General features: G+C 46.5%; 1 protein-coding gene across 1 annotated transcript; it reads right to left on the reverse strand.

Moving 5' to 3' along the window:
• Positions 1-1,261: 1,261 nt before the first annotated feature.
• On the reverse strand, positions 1,262-22,616 carry TER94 (Transitional endoplasmic reticulum ATPase TER94). Its single transcript, XM_089542010.1, has 14 exons — positions 22,489-22,616; positions 17,539-17,644; positions 16,793-16,965; positions 16,319-16,399; positions 15,708-15,900; positions 13,629-13,863; positions 12,567-12,836; positions 10,518-10,795; positions 9,770-9,892; positions 8,636-8,933; positions 7,326-7,549; positions 5,295-5,453; positions 2,691-2,848; positions 1,262-1,495 (listed from the first exon to the last, which is right to left on the reverse strand). Exons 1-14 carry the CDS (start codon positions 22,500-22,502, stop codon positions 1,396-1,398), a joined length of 2,412 nt encoding a protein of 803 aa, XP_089398136.1. The 5' UTR covers positions 22,503-22,616; the 3' UTR covers positions 1,262-1,395.
• Positions 22,617-22,747: the final 131 nt, after the last annotated feature.

The following is a 22,747-nucleotide window of genomic DNA, read 5'->3' on the forward strand; positions in this document are numbered from 1 at the left end:
GTTTTCGTAATTTGTGGCTCACAAGTGCCACCCTTGGAAGGTTGGAAATAGTGGCTTGACAAAACCATACATTATCAGACCAGCTATCTGAACAAGTATTACCACATTACCGTGCAAAGGGCAGGCATGCAGATCAACATTTTGCAGCAATGCTCGCTGCATTCACAGGAGGCATTTGCCCTGGTGGTGGACAAGGGGCCTGCAAAACGCATTGCCAGTGGACACAAGGGGCTTGCTGAAAGTCGAAGGATAATAATCTCGATAACTGCAAATTATATCTCCAATTACGGCAACATGCAGCATTCATATATAGTAATATTTAGTCACTGCTCCCGTATGTGCCCTGCGTCGTGTCGCCTCGCATGGAAGCCTGCATTTAACTAGGGGTGTGCGAATATCAAATTCTTCCAATACGAATACTTGGCTACGAATATCGAATCGAATAATCAAGGATAGACGCATTTAACCACTACAAAACCTTTTTTTGAGCACAAAAGGTGTGTGTGGCTGCACAAAAAGTATCAAAGTCTCGAACATTGTTTTTAGAAGAGTGGAAATATCATAGAAGATGGCTGGTACACGGCATTGATCAAGGCTAGCTTGCCATAAGCACAAAAACGCGTTGCTGGGATGAACATAAAGGGTTGTCGTGAAGGAAAACCGGCTGCTCCACATGGTCAGGCAGTAGTAGTTCCCTTCTAGCTGAAACGACTTCTCCAGCCACAGAAAATGCCCTCTCAATTGGCACTGAATTGGCTCGTATTGCGAGGTATTTTGTGCACAGCTCTGACTATACCAGCTTCACAGGTATAGCCACAAAGAAGCTCACCAGCGTAGTCAGCTACGGAATGGCCCTTGGAGGAAGGAATGCGCATTGCTCTGGGCGCCGCCTTGTTATGTCTCTGTCAATAGAGCTTGCCGACCGAAATGAACGCCGGTGCTCACAATGAATATTCGGCTTGATACGAATATTCGTGTCGGGTCAAATATTCGAGACAACACGAATACTTAGATTTCGAATCGAATTCGAATACTAAAAATGTAATATTCGAATTATATTAGAAAATTTCGAATATTCGCACACCCCTACATTTAACAGATTGAGTGCTTCTCTCTGAAGGTCTTCATCACTCCATGAATTCCTTCTGTTCGCCTAAACTGCATAGAAAAAGGCAACTGGAAAACCACCATGTTACGTTTCCAGCATACCACTAAATACTCCTACCTCAGACGAGTAATGTGTCGGGCACGTGTGCAGCAATGAGTGAAAATACTCCAGTTTTATTGAGATGGCTGCTTGCAGTCCCCTCTTTTTCTCTCAAGGGCGCAGGTCAAATACACGGGCCTGCTGCTATATGTACACCATGGCTTCTCTGGCCTCCCGAGGCTCCCCCATTAGCTGTAAAGGTCATCGTCGTCTTCTTGGAAGTTCGATGCCTGATTTGGATTGCTCCCACTGTTTCCGCCTGGCCCAGATGGCTGGCTGGGCGGAAATCTGCAAGAGAAAAAAGAGCGCCACAGCTTGTTGCAACACATGCCACACTAGCACACAGCTCATCGCAACAGCTGTTTCCCTAGCGCACAACTCATCTCAGCTAACGCCATACAGTCCTGCTGCTACAACACTGTTGGGGACAAAAATGCCTAGGCTGCACAGCACCTGCAAAAGACGTTATCACTGGCAGCGACGCAATATACTTCTTTACAACCATGCCCTTCCTGCTAGAAGGGACATTTGTTAGGTTGGGGCAACCAAAAGGAAATAAAAATATGCCCCTGCCTGCACCGCTTTGCGAGAAGGGACAGCTATCTCAGGAAGTATCAGAGAATGCTCTAGCAGCAAGCAGCAGAAGGCCGTTGGTAAAACCCAAAAATAAACGAAAGTTGCCGCCACCTTAGACGAGTGGATGCATATGCCAGAAGTGCATGAGTGTCGACTCATCAGCAGGGCCGCTTCTAATCCCAAGCCCAAGTGAGGATGAGCAGACACTTCCAGAAAAGCACCCCTGGTGCATGAAAGGGACACTCCAGTCTCACACCACTAGGTAATGCAGCAATGCATATAGTACGAGTCGGTGGCCGTGTGTCCAGGACACTTCTTTTCCCAACAGTACACAGTAGGCATAAGTTCCTCTAATGACGATAAATTTCGGTCCTGAGAGCTTGAAAGTGGTCACAAATTTCTTGATATGTGCGTCCTGAGTAATATACACTCTTGCTTCAGTCAAATTCTAGAATTTGCCTTAAAACAGCCATGAGCTAAAGCTAAGATATTTACACATATATAAAATATATATAGAAAAAAAGGGCAGTTTCAGACCCCATGAAAATAAGATGTCATACATATACGTGCATATACATACATATAGGAAATAGTTTTTGTATACTCTTTGGAGACCAGGTTTTATACTGGTCTGCACAATTCAAAGGGCTGTCACTTAACAGGAAAATTTGTTCGCCTTGAGATATTATGGGGAACTGCTTTTGACCGGTCAATAAAAAGCCACAAATACTGTGCAAGAAATCGGAGAGGGTTGAAAAACTCTGGCGCACTCTGCATGAATGACCCTTGTGCACGTGGCATACTCGGTCGCAAGCCCTACCACTTTCAGTTTTCACTGCACCTAACTCTGCGGAGAACGACAAACCTGCAGGCGCGCACTGTGAACCCACCTGCAGTTGGGGCTCACCTGAAGTTTGTGCCGAAGCCCCGGCTCTGCTGGAGTGTCTGGGCAAACATCTCGTACTTGCGGATGTCGTTCTCACTCACGGACCGCCGGGCAAACTTCATGGCTTCCTCAAAGTGGTCCTTGCGTATCTCTGGCACTGGGTCATCCTCCACGACATCCTGTGGCAGCGGGAAAAGAAATCAGAGGTGGGGTCAACGCCCCCTTTCAAGACTGGGAAGCCCCAACCGGCAGCAGCCCGGTGGTAAGGCGGATTTTGCTCCCACTGGGGCAGGTGGGACCACCACTGACTTACAGCGGCCTGATAACAGCCACAAAGCCACTGCAAGCACTGGAACAAGCAGAGGGACACAGCTTGTGCCTCCTGAAGCCTCACGACATGCACACTTGTTTATTATTTACAAGCGCTGCAGTCCCATATGGGATTTCAGAAGGGTAGAATACATATCTCCCATTAGTAATGAACAAACCATGCAAAAGCAATGCAAAATTCGAATCAAAATGCACCAGTAAAAAAAAAAAAAAAACACGATGGTGACAAGAAAACAATCTTTTTTTAAACTGAACCAGGTGAAAAAAAAAAAAAAATTGTTTTGAGAAACCAGTAAAACTACACTGTTACTTTCACTACACTCAACTCTCCAAGAAAAAAAGTTCCGAATGGTTATTGCAAATCAAGAGCTTTCAAGAAATCTTGCTGCTGCAGAGAACTTGCTAAAATGCGTGCTCATTGTTTCTCTCAACATCAAGGAATGCAATAAGGGTAAAATTATCCTGCCTATCATAACAGTTGAGTTATGGGGTTTTGAAGTTACCGCTTCAGAAACAGGAATAAAAATATTTCTCGTTTTTTAAACCTTTGAGTGTCCGGTTTTTACAGGGAGTGATGCACCCACAAAGAGGGAGCAGTTTCAGTGGCCCGCACAAAGTAAAAACTGAAACTTATAAACGAAAGATGAAAAAGAGATGGAAGAAACATGCAACGACCTTGCTTTGCTGCTTATAGAGCGAATACTTGGAGGAGTAGTGGCATGCTCTCCACAAACTTAACGCCCTGTAGTGGACATGGCGAGAGAATAAAAAAAAAATTGCTACGAAGTTACAACAGATGACGGAACAACCATAGAGAATGTTTGCGTGGTGTTTTATGGCAAATAAGTAACTGAGGCTATCATGTGCCAAGCACAAGGTTAGAAGTGCTGGACTGGTGCTCGACTGAGTCATGCACGGTGAGCCCCAATGACGGAGATGATCATGTTCACTGGAAGGCACCCCACATCCGCCAAAAAAATAGATATTAAATCTGGTAGAATGAAGGTTGAAACTGCCTTGCTCCTATTTAGAAGGTCCCTTGAAAAGCATGCTTTGCGATACACAAACATTGTGATGGGGACAGCAGAACCTTCGTGGCACAACCCTACGTGCTCTCATCGCAAAGAGCGAAAAGGGTCGGCCTACTGGCGGATTTAATTAAGGAATTGATCAATTACTATGACAAGGCACTGCGTGATCACGACAAAGTTGAAAAGATGCAAGAAGCCGTGATGGAAACTTTATCACACAACGCCCTCCTATAAAGACCAAGACCACAAACTTTGCCTTCAAGGAGCACAGAGTTGGTGTAAACACCAGGCTGCAGAAGCAGAGGGCAAACCTCTGCCCTCCCGTAAGTACAGCCAAGGCATGTCGCAGATAACATTGCTGCCAGATTACCGGCAACTTTCTGATGTCCAGCTGCTCAGCCGTTGTCTTGGAAAAAAAAACCCAAAATGCTACTGAAAGCCTGTTTGGTTTAGTTTGGTTTATGGGGTTTAACGTCCCAAAGCGACTAAGGCTATGAGAGATGCCGTAGTGGAGGGCTCCGGAAATTTTGACCACCTTGGTCACTTGGTCACTGCTGTCAAAAGAAAATGCATCTTTGCTTGCAACAGAGACTGCTGTCAACGAGGCAGTTTGCAAGTAGAATGCAGCGGCCCGCCGTGCATGTGCAGAATACTGTGCTAAACTTGGGCTGCAAACTCGCCAACATGCTCTTCGCAGAGCAGCGGAACAGAACATTTTTTGGGGAAAAAAAGAAAGGCAGCAAAAGCACTTCAATCTCGAGGCAAGGCATCCAAGAAGACATGTTCAAAAGGACACTAAAGACTACAACCCCGGTGCTTTGCGATAAGTGAAATAAAAGATGCAACTTCAGGAGCCATTTTCGCAAAACTTCCTTTTTTCCACCTGCTCTGACTATTCTACTGATTTCTTCGTGACTGCTTGGGCGATATTGACTTTTTTTTTTGCTGCATTCCTTGAAAAACGGGTCAGGTCGTGACATTCTTGGTTTTCTGGCATGCCGTTTGCCGACTTACTGATTCGACTAGTTGTTTATGCTCTAGATACCTGTTGTCATTATACCTGTTTCTGTCACTTGCCATGAGCTAAATGAAGCCACCCACTCTCCTTGGAGGGTACAGTTTTTAAAAGAGAAAACAAAAAATATTTTCTTTTAACATCTTGAAGATTACAGGCAATAAACAGGGTTTCCGTTCAATCAAATTTTAAACTAATTTCAATCGAGAATCAAATCACTTGAGCTTGTTGAACACACAAAGCCCTCACCATGTTGGCCTCGGGGTTCTGGGCCCGCTCCTTCTCTCTGCGAATCTCCTGCTCAATGGACTCCCGGATGGCCAGCTTGCAAGCCCGCTGGCAGATCTCGGTCAGATCGGCACCACTGAACCCTGGGCTGATGCTGGCTATGAAGTTCAGGTCCACGTCCTGCAAGGAGACGATACGGTCAAACCTCTCCGCACGTGCTCAATTTTGAGGGGACAGGGTAGGCCATATCCTTCCCGTGTATTTTAGGGAAGGTTTCGGCACATTTTTCTCAGCAACAAACGGAGATAGTGCTCACATGTTCATATCATTTCATCGCTGCTTTATGCTTTTCTGACTAAACCAAAACTATCTAGCACAATTAGAAAATTTATTTTTCTTTCAGGGACTAGATTTAAGGCTGCTTTTGGCATCCTCTCTCAACAAAATCAAAACAGATCACTGCAAAATGCCTAACTTAGGTTCAGCATGTTCCCACATGCTCACATAAAGTACAGTCAAAGTAATGGCCTTCTGCATTGTGCAGTTTTTAAGGGGAGACGCTCCTCGAGTAAACATTTTTTTTTTAAATAATGAAGTTAGAGAGCTGAAATTTGCATAGCTGGTATAAATTGAGCTCCTCTTATGGTGTAGGTGTATGTAATCAGTTTTTTTATGGCCGCAACAAATTGAATTTCCATGCTCTATAAAATGTCAAATGAATTATCTTTCAATTTTTCTTAGTAATTATAGTAAAACCTCGTTGATACATTCCTGGTTTGTACGCACAAAATCACGAACATTCAAAACGTCCCATAGAGTTACACTATATTTCTCCCGGTTAATATGTTCCCATATAACAGGATCTCCCGGCTACTGCCGTTAAAAATTTCGACAAATTGTGGTCGTATAACATGTTTACTGACCAACCACAGATGCTAGAAACATACAAGTGAGCCGAACTTGAGGGCACACGACATGAAAGGCTGAAATGCAGCGGCAGTCACCCGCCGTAGTGGTTTCTCTGCAGTGATCAGGTGCTAGGACCTGAAGCACCACCACCACAAACAAAACAAAAATAAAAACGGCACAGTAGCATTCAAGACAGCCCTTCTAGCTGGGATGTGACATGTAGAGAAGAAACGGTGAGGTTTCTCTACGGGTGCATAAAGGCAAGGGGGAGACGCATCTAAGAACTACAGTGATACACTTAAAAATGCGAGAACAGTCCACCACCGAGGTGCCTTCCCTACAATACTTAGGTACAAAAGGGTGAAGCATCTGAAAATGATGAAGATATTTTGGCTACTTTCATCATTGCCACGGACAGACCGGAAGTGTTACGAAGTTCCTTTCACGCTTAGGATAGCGCTAAAGTGGACTGAATTCTGCGAGCACTAGAAAAGGATCTGGCGAGATCTCGTGCCAACAATTGCTAATCTACCTTTTTATGAAGTGAAATTGCTGATAAATGTCTTTGTACCTCATTCAACAGCTACATTTTTCAAAATTAGGCAGTTTGGATCATACGTCTTCCCGGGTAATACGTTCTTTCTCCGCAGTTTCTTACACATATCAACAAGGTTTTACTGTTCACTTTACTGAGCACTTTAAAATAGCCAGGGTTGTTCAATACAAACCACAGAATGTTCAAATCTAGGTGAAATAATTATACCATTTTTTTTACGACAGAAAAAAATAATCAGAAGTAGTGCTATTTTCATTTCTGTGGAAGTCTTTTGTTATAAAATTGTAATAAAGATACAGTGAGTTATTTAAACAAGATTTGAGTACTTCATGCTGCAGCTGCAGTCAGCACAGACTCCGCAGGTCAAGGAAGCTGTACACCCTCCGATTGGAGGGATTTAGCAAAGCATGATCCGCTTCCACCTGCTCCAGCATACACAAGGGAGCACAGGCACGAGTCTGGGCTCTGGTTGCATGTGCGCCACGTTTTTCACACTTCGCCTCCAAGTGAAATGCAGCTGGGACTAGTTCCCACAACCGCACTTCCCAGGACTGAGTTTACATTGCAGATTTCTCCTTCAAACTCACGGGTGCCAGCGGAGACTTGCGCAGGTTGGCCTTGAGGATAGCAACCCGGGACTTCTCGTCGGGCAGGGGGATGTAGATGAGCTGGTCCAGGCGGCCAGGCCGCAGGATGGCCGGATCAATGATGTCCGGCCGGTTGGTGGCCCCAATGATGAAGACGTTCTTCTTGCTGCTCATGCCGTCCATCTCGGTCAGAATCTGGTTGATCACCCGGTCTGCTGCGCCACCTGTCCACAGTGAGAAAAAGGAGGAAGCACAGAATGCAGTCGCGGTGAGCAACACTGCTGGGTAGTGATGGAATGAGAGGAACAAATCAACCGACGCTCTGAACGCAGTTCACCGAGTTTGCAATCACCCCACATGCCCTCGGCCCCTCGTCCACACAGTCATGCTCAGTACTACCTGCAATATGATTTGCACACTGCATCAACTGAGGGCACCTGGATTAAGGGGGGACACTGGTCTTGAAAAGAAAATTTTTATTAATGAAGTCACAGTTATGAAATTTCCAGGGCACATGTATTTTTGTGCGCTGATTCTAGATATGTCATTTAATTTCATGTAAAACAATTCCTTGAGCACTTATGCACTTTTTATGCAAGTATTTTGCGGAGAGTTTTGACGAAAATTTGCTGCAGGAAACTCGCTGAAATGTATGCCATTGGGTTCTCTTGACACCAAGGAATACAATAAGGGTAAAATTATCATCCTGGCTCTCATAGAACTTGAGTAATAGGGTACTGAAGCTGCCACTTCAGAAACAGGAATACACACTTTCCTTCTCATTTCTGAAGCGACAACTTCAAAACTCTATAACTTAAGTTCTATGATAGGCAGGAAGACAATTTCACCTTTATTGTATTCCTTGATGTCAAGAGAACCCAATGACATACATTTCAGCGAGTTTCCTGCAGCAAATTTTCTTCAAAACTCTCCACAAAATACTAGCATAAAAAGTGCATAAGTGCTGAAGGAATTGTTTTACATGAAATTAAATGACATATTTAGAATCGGCACACAAAAATACATATTCCCTGAAGATTTCGTAACTGTGACTTCATTAATAAAAATTTTTTTTTTTCAAGACCAGTGTCCCCCCTTAACACCATTAACAGAATGCTACAATTTTGAGTGGCTGCATTTTTTTTTCTTTCCCCCTCCACTGGGCTCGCATAATGTGGGAAAGTGAGCTTCAATCATATTATTCCCTGCTGCAAGTCACATTGAGTGTGACAGTATCTTGTGAGTTTCAGCATTGCATCTATTGCCAAGTAGCAGTGGCAACTGCCAATCCACCACTGTTGGTCACTCACCAGCATCACCCACATTGCCCCCTCTGGCCTTTGCAATCGAGTCCAGCTCGTCAAAGAACAGCACACAGGGGGCTGCCGCTCGTGCCTTGTCAAAGACATCTCGCACGTTGGCCTCAGACTCTCCAAACCACATGGTCAGCAGCTCGGGGCCCTTGATAGAGATGAAGTTGGCCTGGCACTCGTTGGCAATGGCCTTGGCCAAGAGCGTCTTGCCACAGCCAGGTGGTCCATAGAAGAGCACGCCCCTCGACGGGGTCATGCCGAATTTCAGGAACTTCTCAGGATACTCCACAGGGTACTGCGTCCAAAGAGCAAGCGCAGAAAGCCACGTCATTGGAAAACGTCAAAGCTATATTTGCAGGCATGTACGAATATGCTGAACAGTAAGGTGCTCAATATGAGATTCGGTTCAAATTTAAGTATTATCGTTTTGAGCAAATAACGCTTCTGGAACTCTAACTGCGTGTGGTTTCATTCAGTTCAGCATAACTCCTCTGGAATGGCACCGCGGTGTGCGTGGTACACCCAAAGCCCCAAATCTGCACCGAGTGACCGTACTGCCACACATAAACAGCAATTTACGCTTATCTTTCCTTTTACACATGCAGTGCAAGAACTGTGAGAAGCCGCTGTACAGTTCCTTATTTTTCTGCAGCTATTTTTCTGCAGCTAAAGGGACAAGGTAAAAAAAACCTTGCGGTGTTTCTCTTCATGTATACATTGGGAGACTTCCAGACTAAGTTTTCCGAGGTTAGCCAATGTGCGAAGCGCATGCACGCCCACTAACGCCTGAAGACAACGGCCCGGTCAGGCCGGAGGTGCCGTCCACAAGAAGATGGGGCCGAAGTGTTGTGTTACTTCTGTCAAGGGACCTTAAAGGTCCAAACGCTCGGCTTTGGCTCAACCACCAGGATCCTTTTTTCTTCAGACATGGCTGAGCCAAGCACAGCTAAGCGCGGATGCTTGGATCCCTGGTGGAGCACTGCTCACTATCATCCCCCTGCGGGAACGACCGTGCGGGTGCTTGGGAAACCGCGGTGTCGCAACTCACTATCATCCGCATGTTGCAGATGCCCCTGCGGGGCCCAAATTCCAGCAGTAAACCTTAGCAAAGCCCCCCCAATATGCACAGACCTGGATCATCTCCTGGAGCTCCTTCTTGACGTTGTCCAAGCCACCAATGTCCATCCAGGTCACGTTGGGCACCTCGACGACCGTCTCCCTCAGGGCACTGGGGCTGCACTTGCCCATGGCCCACTGCACAGGACGAGACACCACATGGGGAAATGACGGACAGGAAGCTACGCTCGCGTGACAAATCAGCTAAGTGGTCTCCAAGACCGTATCTACAGCCACCTTCTACTTTGCACTTGCATGCTTGCCCCAGGGACATTAAAATGTTGGCATCTCCTAGCAGTCGCAAAGGTTTAGCTACACCAATTCACACTATATTCATACCCTGGATCAAAATAACATGAGGTCTTTCTAACGCATTACTTCATGTCACCTGCAGAATTTCACAGATTCTGTGTTTCCAATTCACGGAATTTAATATTTTCTGCAACATAAAGTTAAGGGCCTTTGACATAGCACAGTGTACTGTGACATCAATTCTCAACTAGTCACCTGAATCATGAATCAAACCAGCCTGCTGTAACTGGGCACTAACTTCTGCCAAATAAAAACTCTCCAAGCAATTTCCATGCACAACATAAATATGAACAAGCACAAGCAGTTCAGAAACTCTTGGAGATTATCTAAATGGATTAGCAGAACAACGATGATTATTAACCCACGAACCCAAAGCAGGTAGTGGAGCAAGCCAAGTGTTCTTCTACCGATATCGCTGCAAGTCGGCCGCAACCTTCCACAGGTGACTCACCCGGAAGTTGTCCATGGTGACAGCCAGGGAGTTGAGCACCTCGGCGTCAATCTGGTCGTCTTCCAGGTCGATGAGGTCCATCTTCTCGCGGATCTGCTGCAGGGCTGCCTCGGAGCAGAGCGCTGCCAGGTCGGAGCCAACGAAGCCGTGCGTCTCGGCAGCAATCTTGTCCAGGTCCACATTCTCGGCCAGCTTCATGTTCTTGGTGTGGATGCGCAGGATCTCCAGACGGCCCGTCGCATCCGGAATGCCAATGTCCACCTCCCGGTCAAAACGCCCTGCAAAACAAAACAAAACGCCGGACACCAGCCTTAGTGACAAACGCCACGAGCGAAGGCAACTTCCACGTTCACACAAAACATACAAAGCCTGGTGGCAATTCGCCATCCCTGCTAATATACATGCGCGACATCGACAGCCAACCAAAAGTCTCCCGTTCAGTCACGCGGTTCATGAGACCAAAAAGCAGCATGCATTTCGCACAATTTTGTTCCTTTGTTTACCACATCCAAGGCTTGCTCATGACCGACCAGAATATAGAAATAGCCTGAATCGTGACTTTTCAAACGAAACAAAATTGGTGCCATCGCAGCATACACCGTATAAACGCGTGTGAGGGCAGCACTTTCTCCCAGATTTAAGAGCCAATTTTCAGGGTGTGGCCTAGATACCGGATGAGCGAAAAAATATTCTAAGTAAAACTACACCTTAGCATTGTGGGTTTTTTGCGCAAAAGACACGACACAGAAGAAACGAGGTAGACAGGACAAGCGCTTGTCCTGTCTACCTCGTTTCTTCTGTGTCGTGTCTTTTGCGCAAAAAACCCACAATGCTTAGGCACCAACTAGCCTGCAAAAACATACTCGCAAAACTACACCGATCGGGAAATGAACGGCATTTATTCTATGCTCAGTTGTCACTCGCGGAGTCTGCAGACTCCAAGCTGGTGCTGTGCTCTGGTGCATGCTCATCCCAAAAGAAGTTGCGCAGCATGTCTGTTATCATTGCGTAGCCACTGTCCCACACTTCCATTACATAGCAGAGCTTGCTTGCTTCTGAAAGTGCACTTTGTGCAGCCTGTGTTGCTCAATGCATGCTTTTGGTTGCACCACAGTCAGACGCACTCCTCGTCCACGTTGAATTTCTTGCCTGCCACACGCTTGCAGTGTTCGAGAGCAAACTCCCAGCCGTGCAGCTATTAAGGTGCTTGCCCACTGTGCCAAAACTAACGCTCGGTGGCAGCGCATGAAAGCCACAACAGTCAACTACCACACTTCTAGAACTCCCGTGCCTTTGACAGTCACAAAAAGCTGGAGCTGGTGATACCGATGCCCTTATGGACAGCAGCAGCTCGCAGCGGAGAAAAACGATGACGACGATAATTACCCATGGGCTTTGAGCACCATCCGTGGGCGGCACTTGGAAGCTCATGTGCATGCGCATTTCGAATGCTATTCCCGCGTGGCTCGTGGAAAGTTTTGGTGCGGCCATTAGGCAGATCCTTTTTTTTAACACTTCCTTTGGGAGAACAGGGTGCGGCCCCTAGCATTTATACAGTATATTTCTTGAACTGCGAGCGAACAAAGTTCAATCGATTGACCTCAATTAAAAGGGCCACGTGCGCAGATTCATGTCTTTGGAATGCTATAGGCAGTGTTTTTCAATGAAAATTTGTAAATAGCTGTGGAAAGACTGGGAAGACCTCAGGATCATGAAAAAGAAAAGAAAAATCAGATTTTTTGATCAATTTTCAGCCGAGTCTCACTCTCCCCCCTGCCTATTTCTGGCCGAGGATATTCGGCTTACGCAACAACAGAAAGTTAGACACTTCCCTCTGATCATCACCGTCAACAAAAAATGAGCTCAAGGAACCATGCAGCGTTGAAATTCGGGCTTGTTGGTTCATACTTCGGAGCAGTAGCGCAAACAGGACAAAGGACCAAGAACGAGTAGACATACAGCGCTGTGTGTGTCTACTAGTTCTTGGTCCCTTGTCCTGTTTGCGCTATTGCTCCGAAGTATGAACCACGCAGGTAAATGCTCCCTCACCAAAGCGGCGCAGGGCTGCGTCGATGCTGTTGGGTCGGTTCGTTGCAGCCATCACGATGACGTGGGCGCGCTGCTTCAGCCCATCCATGAGGGTCAGCAGCTGGGAAACGATGCGGCGCTCCACCTCGCCGTGAGTCTTCTCCCTCTTGGGTGCAATGGCGTCCAGCTCGTCAATGAAGATGATGGAGGGCGCGTTCTTTTCCGCCTCCTCGAATGCCTTCCGCAGGTTGCTCTCAGACTCACCAGCCAGCTTGCTCATGATCTCGGGTCCTGAGAGAACACACAAAGGGTGCTGAATGAAAGCTATGCAACAAAGTCCTCTCAACCTGGATGCAATCTCAATAAGCAACACTGCACTTAAAATTGCCTTTCCTTTGACGCTTAGGTTCTGAGTAAAAACAACCAGCCACAGATAAGCTGCTGTGATGTCAGAAGACAGTTCAACGATTCACCAGCCGGGATATTTGATGAGATCAAATAAAATTCGTCGATCAAATTAACTGAAGCCCAGCATCAGTTTCCGAATATAATATTGGCGACAACTATGCAGCGTCAGCAATACAAGTTTCGTCGTACAAATGCAAGAGCAATGAACAAACTTAAGCCCAACACACCCAGCGAGGGGCAGCCAAGCAGAACTGATCCTGCGGCACTTGCACACACCCAAATCTGAACTGTCGTGTCCCTACATACACACCCCACACAACATGGCCCACCCAGCAACTGGTCAAGCTTCCGTAAGCTACAGAAACACTAGCCACAAGCCTGGCTACAAGGTCAGGACCCCAGCTCTCACCTAGGGGGGAGAGCATAAGAGTTAGACTTACCGCGTTTATGCGTGTAATCTGTGCACCCCTAATTTATTAACCATTACATTATTACATTAATTACATTACATTAATTTATTACTCTTTACATGCCCAAGAATCATAGCAACCTCATTCTGCAATGTCCCTACCAAAATACCTAAATTAAGAACATCGAAATAGTGCCAGTCCACGACCTTGAGCATGGAAAAACACCAAAACATGGCAGCGGGCAACCAAAGAGCCCCAAGCGTACCGTTAATGAGGAAGAAGAAAGCCCCCGTCTCGTTGGCGACAGCGCGGGCAATTAGAGTCTTTCCTGTGCCGGGTGGTCCATAGAGCAGGATTCCACGGGGTGGCTTGACGCCGATCGCCCTGAACAGGCTCGGGTGGCGCAGGGGCAGCTCAACCATCTCCTTGATCTGAGCCAGCTGCTTGCGGCAGCCGCCAATGTCGTCGTAGCCAACCTCGTTCAGGGACTCCTCCTCCTCCTGCAACAAACACGGACACACGATGAAGCAGCTCACACTTCCCCCTTCACGAAACAGAGGACTGCATCTGTCTAAGGAACCACAGTGCCCACATTCTATTCCTTCAACACAAGCAGTAGTGGCGACTGAAGTCACTGCAGGGTGATAACAGTCTACTCAACAAAGAGTGCCTGTACAGAAGTCAACAATGCAAGAACAGATTGCACAATGCTCCCAAATAAAGACCTACAATCCCAGCGTCTTCACACCTTTCCCTCTCGTCACTTTTTGCACACTGAAAGATCGGCGCGCTCATCTGTCGGCTTCACTGCCAAGGGCGGAGCTTCCTGACCTGCAGGAGCTATGCAGCTTACTGGCCACGGACATGGCAGCTGCCTGACGTCTGAAAGAATCTAACCAGTAGCCCCCTTTGAACCAGTATACGCTGCTCGCCGCGGCTTCCTGCTGACACTACAAGCTTGGCCGAGATGCGCACGTATCATCTGCTGCCCGTGGGTGTCCCACACAGTTAACTCTGAGGCAAAAACATGCGCACGCCATTCACAATGCATGAGAGTGAAGCTGTATCTGACGTTATATCCCACAGGGATCATCTTGTTTGTCGCAGTCGAGCATCGTTGAGCCTTGCTAGAACCAACACGGCGCTTTTTCCATACCTGCTGGCTATTTTCAGATGCACACCTGTATGCTGACACCTAACTTCTGCTCAGGTCCTTTTCCAGACTGCATTAACTTTCTCAATTTTGGTTGAATCAAGGTGAAACTGCCCAACTGCATCCAGTTTTTTCAGCAAATATGCTATTAGTTTTCAAATAAATTGATACACTCAAGGGATAATTTAGAAACCATTGTCTATTTCTCAGAGCCACAATGGGAAAAAAAATAGCTGCCTAACTTAAACGCAACGCCACTTTCTTAATCACAAGCAACTGTGCTCAAAGTCCATCACACAGTCCTTGGCGCGGTTCTGATATTCCAGATATAGCATCAAGTGATGTTATCAACAGCCGCAGCTGTCAGCTAGCGGAAATTGGTTTTTGAGGAGAGGAAATGGCGCAGTAAATGTCTTGGACCGGCATCGTCGCATGTGGTCGGTAGCTTCCTGTCCGCACAGCTTGCTTGTGTGCTGACGTGACCGAGAAACTGGCGGCCTTCTTGTCAGCATTTTCTCTCGGATCACTTGCTGTAAACACCACTCATGAAAGCTGCGAAGACCTGTGTCCGATGCTGCCGATTACCATCTTCGTCCGACTGCGTGCAGACGTGGCAGTTCACGGTACGACACCACACTACGCTATCACCCGTTGTCATCAGCACTGACGACCGCAGGTCATAGTTTTCCTTAGCTCTGCTGCCTATTTATGTATTCATCGGCGTTGCAGGCTCCTCCCTTCTTAGTGATCCTGACTGCGATAAATTTTCAAAATGGCGGCACCTAAATGCGACTGCAAGTGGTGGGAAATTCAAACCAGCCAGTAAAAAAGCACCAGATCACCACGTTATATAAGGCAGCCAGTCGTGAGGCCGCGCCTCCGTTTTAGTTTTTGGCGCTTTTCTCTGCTTTGAACAGGCTCCGCTGACCACCACACTGGCGTGAAAGAAAGCCAGCAAGCTGCACTATCAAGAGAGACCAAACAGAGCGCATTATAGCGGCTGGTTTTGAATTGCAGTGACATAGAAAAAGGGGTGTATTTCAATGCATCCTCGCGAGCTCCTGCGCCGTGGCGGCACATTTATTGGACAATTTCTCAACAACTGCACAAGCTCCAGGCTCCAAACTTCTTACAAGTGGAAAACAACCTCGCGAAGATCTAAGAAAAGAGGGCGGGAAATGAAACACGTACCTCGCGCTTGATGGGTTCGCCGTCACAGTGTATAACAGTGTCTGGTGCCACAATGCAGTAGGGTGATGGGTCGGTTTCGACCACTTTGAACTCGACGGCACGCATGCCGCCACGGACGAGGAAAAGGTCCCCCTTGTGGATGGGCCGGTAGGCTTCCAGGAAGTAAGGCTTCAGGTACACCTCGAACAGGCTCCTGCAAAGGCGCCACCAATTACAGTCCCCAAACTTACATGCAACACAGCTGGCTCCAAAGGGATCCTGTGTCCTAGCATTACTCCATCACCAACCTGACTATGCCCACTGCAGGACACAGGCTTCTCCCATATCTCTCCAATTAACCCTGTCCTGTGCTAGCTACAGCCACCTCATTCTTGCAATTTTTTCACCTCATCCGCCCACTTAACTTTCTATCGGCCCCAGCTACGCCTGCCTTCTCTTAGCATGTGGTAGTGGCATTCAGTTCTGGGTAATTACACTCTTTGTTGGCCCACAAGAGAATCTATGCCCTAGGAGAGTGAGTTGGGGCTAACCACTACAGAACTATTACACATGTAAGGCTTGACGCAACACCCATTTGTCATCTACTACACCTCAAGTTACAATGAACTCACCCTGAGAGGCCTTCAACTGTGTCGTCAATGGGCAGCACATGGATCCGCTTGCCATACTTGACATCTGGGCAGGGCTGGATGCTGGAAGAAAGGGAAAGACTCTTCACGAGATTTGCTCGGCAGAACTGTCACGACACACTGGCAAGTGCTGTGTCTCCAAAGAGTTCCAAGAGAAAAGCAGTCAAGTCGCTCTTGCACCCAAAACAATCTATTTGCTGGTACCTACTAACCTTGGATGACTAAAAAATAACTCCAGTCAAAAGGCTTCCTGACTACACACATCGGAACGTAGCAGAAATTACTAGTAATGCCTTTGCATTCAAGGTGTTTCGCAGCACAACTATTGGGTTAAAATAAGTAACAAGAAACAAGAAGGCACCAAGAAAAGGGGGAAATCCAAAAGTATCAGGTGCCCTTCAAGACTGCATGCTCCAAACCGCCGTCCCCGACACGCAGCTCATTGACCAGACTCACCTGACCACGTCCCCAAGTCGCACACGCAGGTTGTTGCGGATGCAGCGGTTCATGCGGATCTTCTCCGACGGGCAGGTCTCGTCTGAGAGCACAATGCACACCGTCTCGCGCCGCTTCTTGCCCTTGAGCAGCACTGTGTCCCCACGGAAGAGCATCAGCTCATCCATCTTGGCCTGCACAGGAAGAGGCAGGTGTGAGAAAAGGTCCACACAGGAAGCACTTCCAGAGATAACACAGCGTGCCAGAACCACGCTTTCCAAGTGGCCTTCCAAGGCGAAGGTGGACTGACCTCGCCTATCTCACTGCACATGGAGTCAAAATGATGCCAGCTCTAGTAGCTTCATTACACTTGTTAGTTAACGAAGATGGCAAAATCGGCAGTTCACTTCGCAACTCTGATATTTCACTACATCGAAATTCGTCTTCTAGCATGCTAAGAATCCGCCAAACACGTGTTGCAGATAACTCAAGGGGAAAAACCATTTGCGAGTAAAATGGTCCTTTATTACTGCCCTTTCTTCGCGAACAGCAATGGTGTTGCATGCGTCTTGCTTACACTGAGAGCTCGTGAACAGCATCGGCACATCGCGTAAACCACCGTAGCGTGCCAAGAAGGGGACGACGCAGCCGTCTCGAGTTTTAGCTTTTCTGTCATAATCATCCTCTTGTCAGCACTAAATGCCAAAAGCGAAGCAGAGTACAGTGACATAAGGGCGACCTGGCAAACCTTCACGCAAGAGACTGACCTGCGACAAGGAGACTACCGAGTTGTCATCGTTGATGGCCTCTTCGACGAGCAGACGGTTTGGCTTCTGCTTTGTCTTCAAGATGGCTGTGGCAAGGTCGTCTGGACTGAAAGTAAGAAAGCGGACATCTCGAAATGAAATCAGTTCACAACATTTCTCACAGTGGACCACACAAGTGTGAAACCCTTCCCTGCCGAAGAATTAACAGAGAGGTCATCTGAAACCCCACTAAAACCCACTTGGCTTTAACGGCTTTAAATTTGAACAAAGTTTGAACAAAACATAGCACCAACGTCTGCCCTGACTAGATTTTCTTTGCCAATTACAAACAAATTCATGCCAAAACTGCAAGTTCTACACTCATTATTGTCAGCATGGGAAAACATATACAAGAAAGAATATGCCAATATTTTATACCCATTTCCAAGAGCTGACTGCTCCTTAACCCTTTATAAGGAGTAAGCTGTGTGCACATCTAGAATGATTCTAGGAATTGAATGACACATTACTTTCAAGTCATTTCAACTACTGGTTTTGTAGAAGAAAAGGGTACATAATTGTACCAATGACTTCATTAAAAAAACCTCTAATGTAGTACATATCCTTACCTCAGTCTTTTGAATGTATCAGACAACCTCTATTAGAATTTAAAATGGCTTCAAGAAGTATTATGAGGCAGTTTATGAAAAATGCTGAAGAGCTTAATTTTTATAAATTTCTTTTTACACGGCTGGCATGCGTAATTGCATCGACAAAAACCAGTTTTACAAAATCACCACAAGACTCATTAACTGAACACCTGACTGCCTTGTCCATGATTTGCAATGCCCAGCGTGTCGCTTTACAATGCTCCTTGTTTTTGTCCAAACCCTAACCAATGCTTCTGAGAAGTTTGGTTTAGTTTATTGGGGTTTAACGTCCCGAAGCAACTCAGGCTATGAGAGACGCCGTAGTGAAGGGCTCCGGAAATTTCGACCGCCTGGGGTTCTTTAACGTGCACTGACATCGCACAGCACACGGGCCTCTAGAATTTCGCCTTCATCGAAATTCGGCAGCCGCGGCCGGGATCGAACCCGCGTCTTTCGGGCCAGCAGCCGAGCGCCATAACCACTGAGCCACCGCGGCGGGGCGCTTCTGAGAAGTATGCGTGATATGTGACCAAAGAGTGATGTGCTACGACGGGTGCACTGCATACATAACTTCTACAATGGTGCACATAGAGCGTGAGATTAAATTTCCTTTCTAACCTGCCTAGGTCACACAAACATGACAACATGGCTTTCGCATACACAACATGACATAGACAACATGGCTTTCGCAAGGGCCTCTCAAGTGATACACAGTTAGCATCATTTATAAATGACATAAGCTCTAACCTAGACTTGAACATACCTGTAGACGCGCTGTTCTTAAGATTTCAAAAAGGCCTTCAATAAAATTCCCCATCAAAGACTACTACTAAAACTCTCAAGATTGAGCATTAACCCCCTTGTATTAGATTAGATTTATATTTTTCTTACGAGCCGAAAGCAATTTGTGTATGCTAAGAACCGCTCGTCTTTTTCTCCAGTCCTCTCCGGAGTCCCCCCCAAGGTACAGTACTCGGACCATTGCAGTTTCTAATTTATATTAATGACCTGCCTAGTAACATATCCTCTAACATCCGCCTTTTCGCAGACGACTGCATACTTTATCGTCCCATCCATACCAGCTCCGACTATAGAATTTTACAGGATGACGTTAAACGGATTGAAACTTGGTGCGACAAATTGTTAATGCGCCTAAACGCAAAGAAAACGTCTTTGCTTTCTTTTCAGCATCGGAAAAACTATCAGGCATCCAGTTACACCATTTGTAGCTCCGTAATCTCATCTGTCCACTCTTACAAGTACCTTGGCATCACCCTTTCAGATACAGTGACCTGGTCAGAGCATATAATGAACATTACTAACGAAGCCAATCGCACTCTTTGTTGCCTCCGTCGAAACTTGCGCCTAGCCTCTGCATCCGTGAAAACACTTACTTATTTTAGATTTATCAGACCTAAAATAGAATACGCATGCTCAGTCTGGGATCCCCATCAATCTAATCTTTCTAACACTCTCAGACTACTCCTATCATTCCAGTGTCACTGCACTCAAATCAGGGGCTAATCTTACTAATCTTGAAAAGCGACGCTGCATTTTCAGGCTGTGCCTGTTTCACAAGTTCTACCATACGTCACTCAATGTTTCAGCAATCTTACCAGTTCATCGACAATCAAGCCGCACCAGCCATCCTAAAGCCGTCTATCCGCCCCCAGCACAGACCCCAGCCATCTTTGTTCGTTTTTTGTTCAGACCACTCGGGACTGGAACAAACTGCCTGTCGACGCTGTGCACCACTCTGACCCACATTCCTTCAAAACTGCCACTGAACCACTCTTCACTTGAACATTATGCCCATCCCTCATGTAATACCCCACACCAAGGGGCATTTGAGGTACTAATAATAAAAAATGGCAAACATTCTAGGTGCCTTATTCTCAGGCTCATATGGTCATCACGAGCCAAACCCATCTTAACAATTCTTAAAGGGTGACTGTGAAGGTATTAACGCGACAGCATTAAGGAACATGTGTTGCAGAAAATCCAGCATCGTTGACCATGAGCAAAAAATCCAAAAAAAATCCCCAGAGGCAGGTGGGCCACCTACGCCACCACAGCCTGTCTGCCGCACTGTGAGCAAACTGACTACTGTAGCAGGTGGCAGTTAAATTAATGGTTGGTCCCACAAGCCCCACAGGTGGCAGCACCTGCCATTGCAGGACGGTGGCACATCGCTCAACCACTGAACCACTGCTCCAGGAGTGGTATTAAGACACCCAGGGATCTATGAATGTTAAGTAGAGTATGATTAACCCAGCATATATCAGGATTAACCCACTACAGCTATTGCATCACACCATTAAGGTGGAGCTAAGTGATGCCCCTCCCAATTTTTTTTCACGGTAACTATATTCTAGAGTGCAGGTTTTTCTGTTCCAGATTACTTCCACAAAGTTCAGCAGCCATGCAGTATTTCATTCCAATGAAAACTGATTTTAAAATTTGCAGTTTCCATGGCCTTCAATCAGATTGCTTCTACGGTTAACACGTTTTTGCCACCACAAACACTGCCCACACGTCATTCCTTGCTTCACCAGAAAAATGCTGCGGCTTGTATTAGGTCATCGCAGATATTTCCTCAAAGGACTCATCGTTTTCAGTCACTACTCCAGTCAATCAATATGCATGGGAGTGTTCTTCCAGTAATGTTTGTGGCGTCACTACATCACACAAGCCATTGTCCCTGGCCATGGACATGAGTTTCGATTTGCATTTTTAAAACCGTTCCACACAGTATTCAGAAAAAAAAAAAAAAAATGGTTTATGGGGTTTAACGTCCCAAAGCGACTGAGGCTATGAGAGACGCCGTAGTGAAGGGCTCCAAAAATTTCAACCACCTGGGGTTCTTTAACATGCACTGACAACGTACAGTACACGGGCCTCTAGAATCGAACCCGCATCTTTCGGGTCAGCAGTCGAGCACAATAACCACTGAGCCACCGCGGCGGCTAGAAAAAAAAAAAAGTTGGTTGTGGAAAAAAGGACGACCCTGCGAAATGTGATTTGTCCAACTTACGTTCGAAAAACCCCTGGAGTTGCGCTTTAAAGGGTAGAGAAAGAAAAACTTTCGTTGTATAGTTCTGCTTTCGAATGATGTGGCGAGGTGTTAGTAAGCAAGAATTACCGCGCAAAACGCGCCTGTGCTCAGCAGCCAACTTATAAATTTATTCTTCTATGCAGTTTCATCAGTTGAAAGACAGTTGCAACGCTACAAGTAAGCACCGGATCACGTCAGGCATACAAACACTGCAATAATAGCTCTCTGCGCGGCTCATAGAGCAGTTTGCGTTTGCTTTTCAAAATGCCGCCATCAACCGTTATCTGATCAAGGTTAGCCAATGCCAGTAAGCGTCAGCAATCACCAATTAACGATATAACACCTCCTAGCTTGCTTCAGAAATTTGAGAGGCCGCGTTTCATAAATGGCGCGACCCGTGAAACTGCAAGTAAGCACTGTTACACCGGCACTGCCGGGGGGCTAGGCAGCCAATCGGGATGCTACAGATCCAATGCAAGTTAAGGGGCAACAAAGCCCACTGGCTGGACGCAGTCGTATCGCTAAGATTCGTACGCGCGGGAAGCCTGACACTGGAAGCGGAACTCTTGTCCTTGTAGACACGGGACAACCGTCTCAGATAACGCCACCTAGACAAAACGCGCACAAGGCACGCATCTTTGCGTCGCTGGCCTAAACTTTTCAGGAATAATTAAAATATCAGCTCAGCGACAGCTTGGCAGCTTATCGATAGGCCAATGACATCATCTGGGGCAAATCGCGACATGACGAAAGCGCGCAGCACAGCTGACGTAAATAGTTGCTAGCACAATTCAAAGCGACGAACTTTACCCTCAAAAACACAGGAAATTGAAGCCCCACCTTTGAGAAACACGTTGAAAGCATAACTTTAAACCTGGCCCTAACAATAAGGAGAAACCAGTGGAGGCATTTTGCAAAACAAGATCGCAGTGATTGAGCACTCGGTAGCTATGTCCGTACACTACGTGTTGGTTGTGATGCGTCGTCATAGTCTTTCACAGCAAAATAAGTCCCACGAACACAACACTTCGAGTCTCCATAGCCAGCTGCGACCTCTACAATGCTCTTCGTTCAATTTCGGAGACAATATTGAATGAAAAAATGCGATCAACCGGCGAAATAGGAACCATGACTAGCGAAAAAAAGAAGCCGGCATTTAAGCCTAACTTCGGCGACAAATGCATATCGCTCGCTAACCTGCCTGGCCTGTGACTTCGGACGTTTATCCGTATTACAACGACTGAGAATGCTGAAGAGAATGCTCACTTTTTCGCGGCCATGTTGACTTTCAACGAGGTTGACGACGATGAACAAGGCTTTCGCACCCCGGACCCAGCACAGAGACACAGAACTTCGGACCACCACAACGCCAGCAACGCCAATGTACCGAACGACACGACATTAAAGGACCGCACTTAAATGTCTTAATAAGTAACTAAATTTGACTTCATTATTATAAAATAAAATCACAAATAAGTTCAAAAGATGTAGAGTGCCAGAGTATAAATTAACTTTTACAAATATT

The sequence above is a fragment of the Amblyomma mixtum genome, chromosome 1 (genome assembly GCF_055824585.1).
Source record: "Amblyomma mixtum isolate Tamu chromosome 1, ASM5582458v1, whole genome shotgun sequence".
Classification (NCBI taxonomy): Eukaryota; Metazoa; Arthropoda; class Arachnida; order Ixodida; family Ixodidae; genus Amblyomma; species Amblyomma mixtum.

Coding starts and splice junctions, on each gene's coding strand:
- TER94 (XM_089542010.1), bottom strand. Junction 8,934..9,769: donor AGCTCCAGGAGATGATCCAG/GTCTGTGCATAT, acceptor CTTTGGACGCAG/TACCCTGTGGAGTATCCTGA. Junction 1,496..2,690: donor GGCTTCGGCACAAACTTCAG/GTGAGCCCCAAC, acceptor TTTCTCTTGCAG/ATTTCCGCCCAGCCAGCCAT.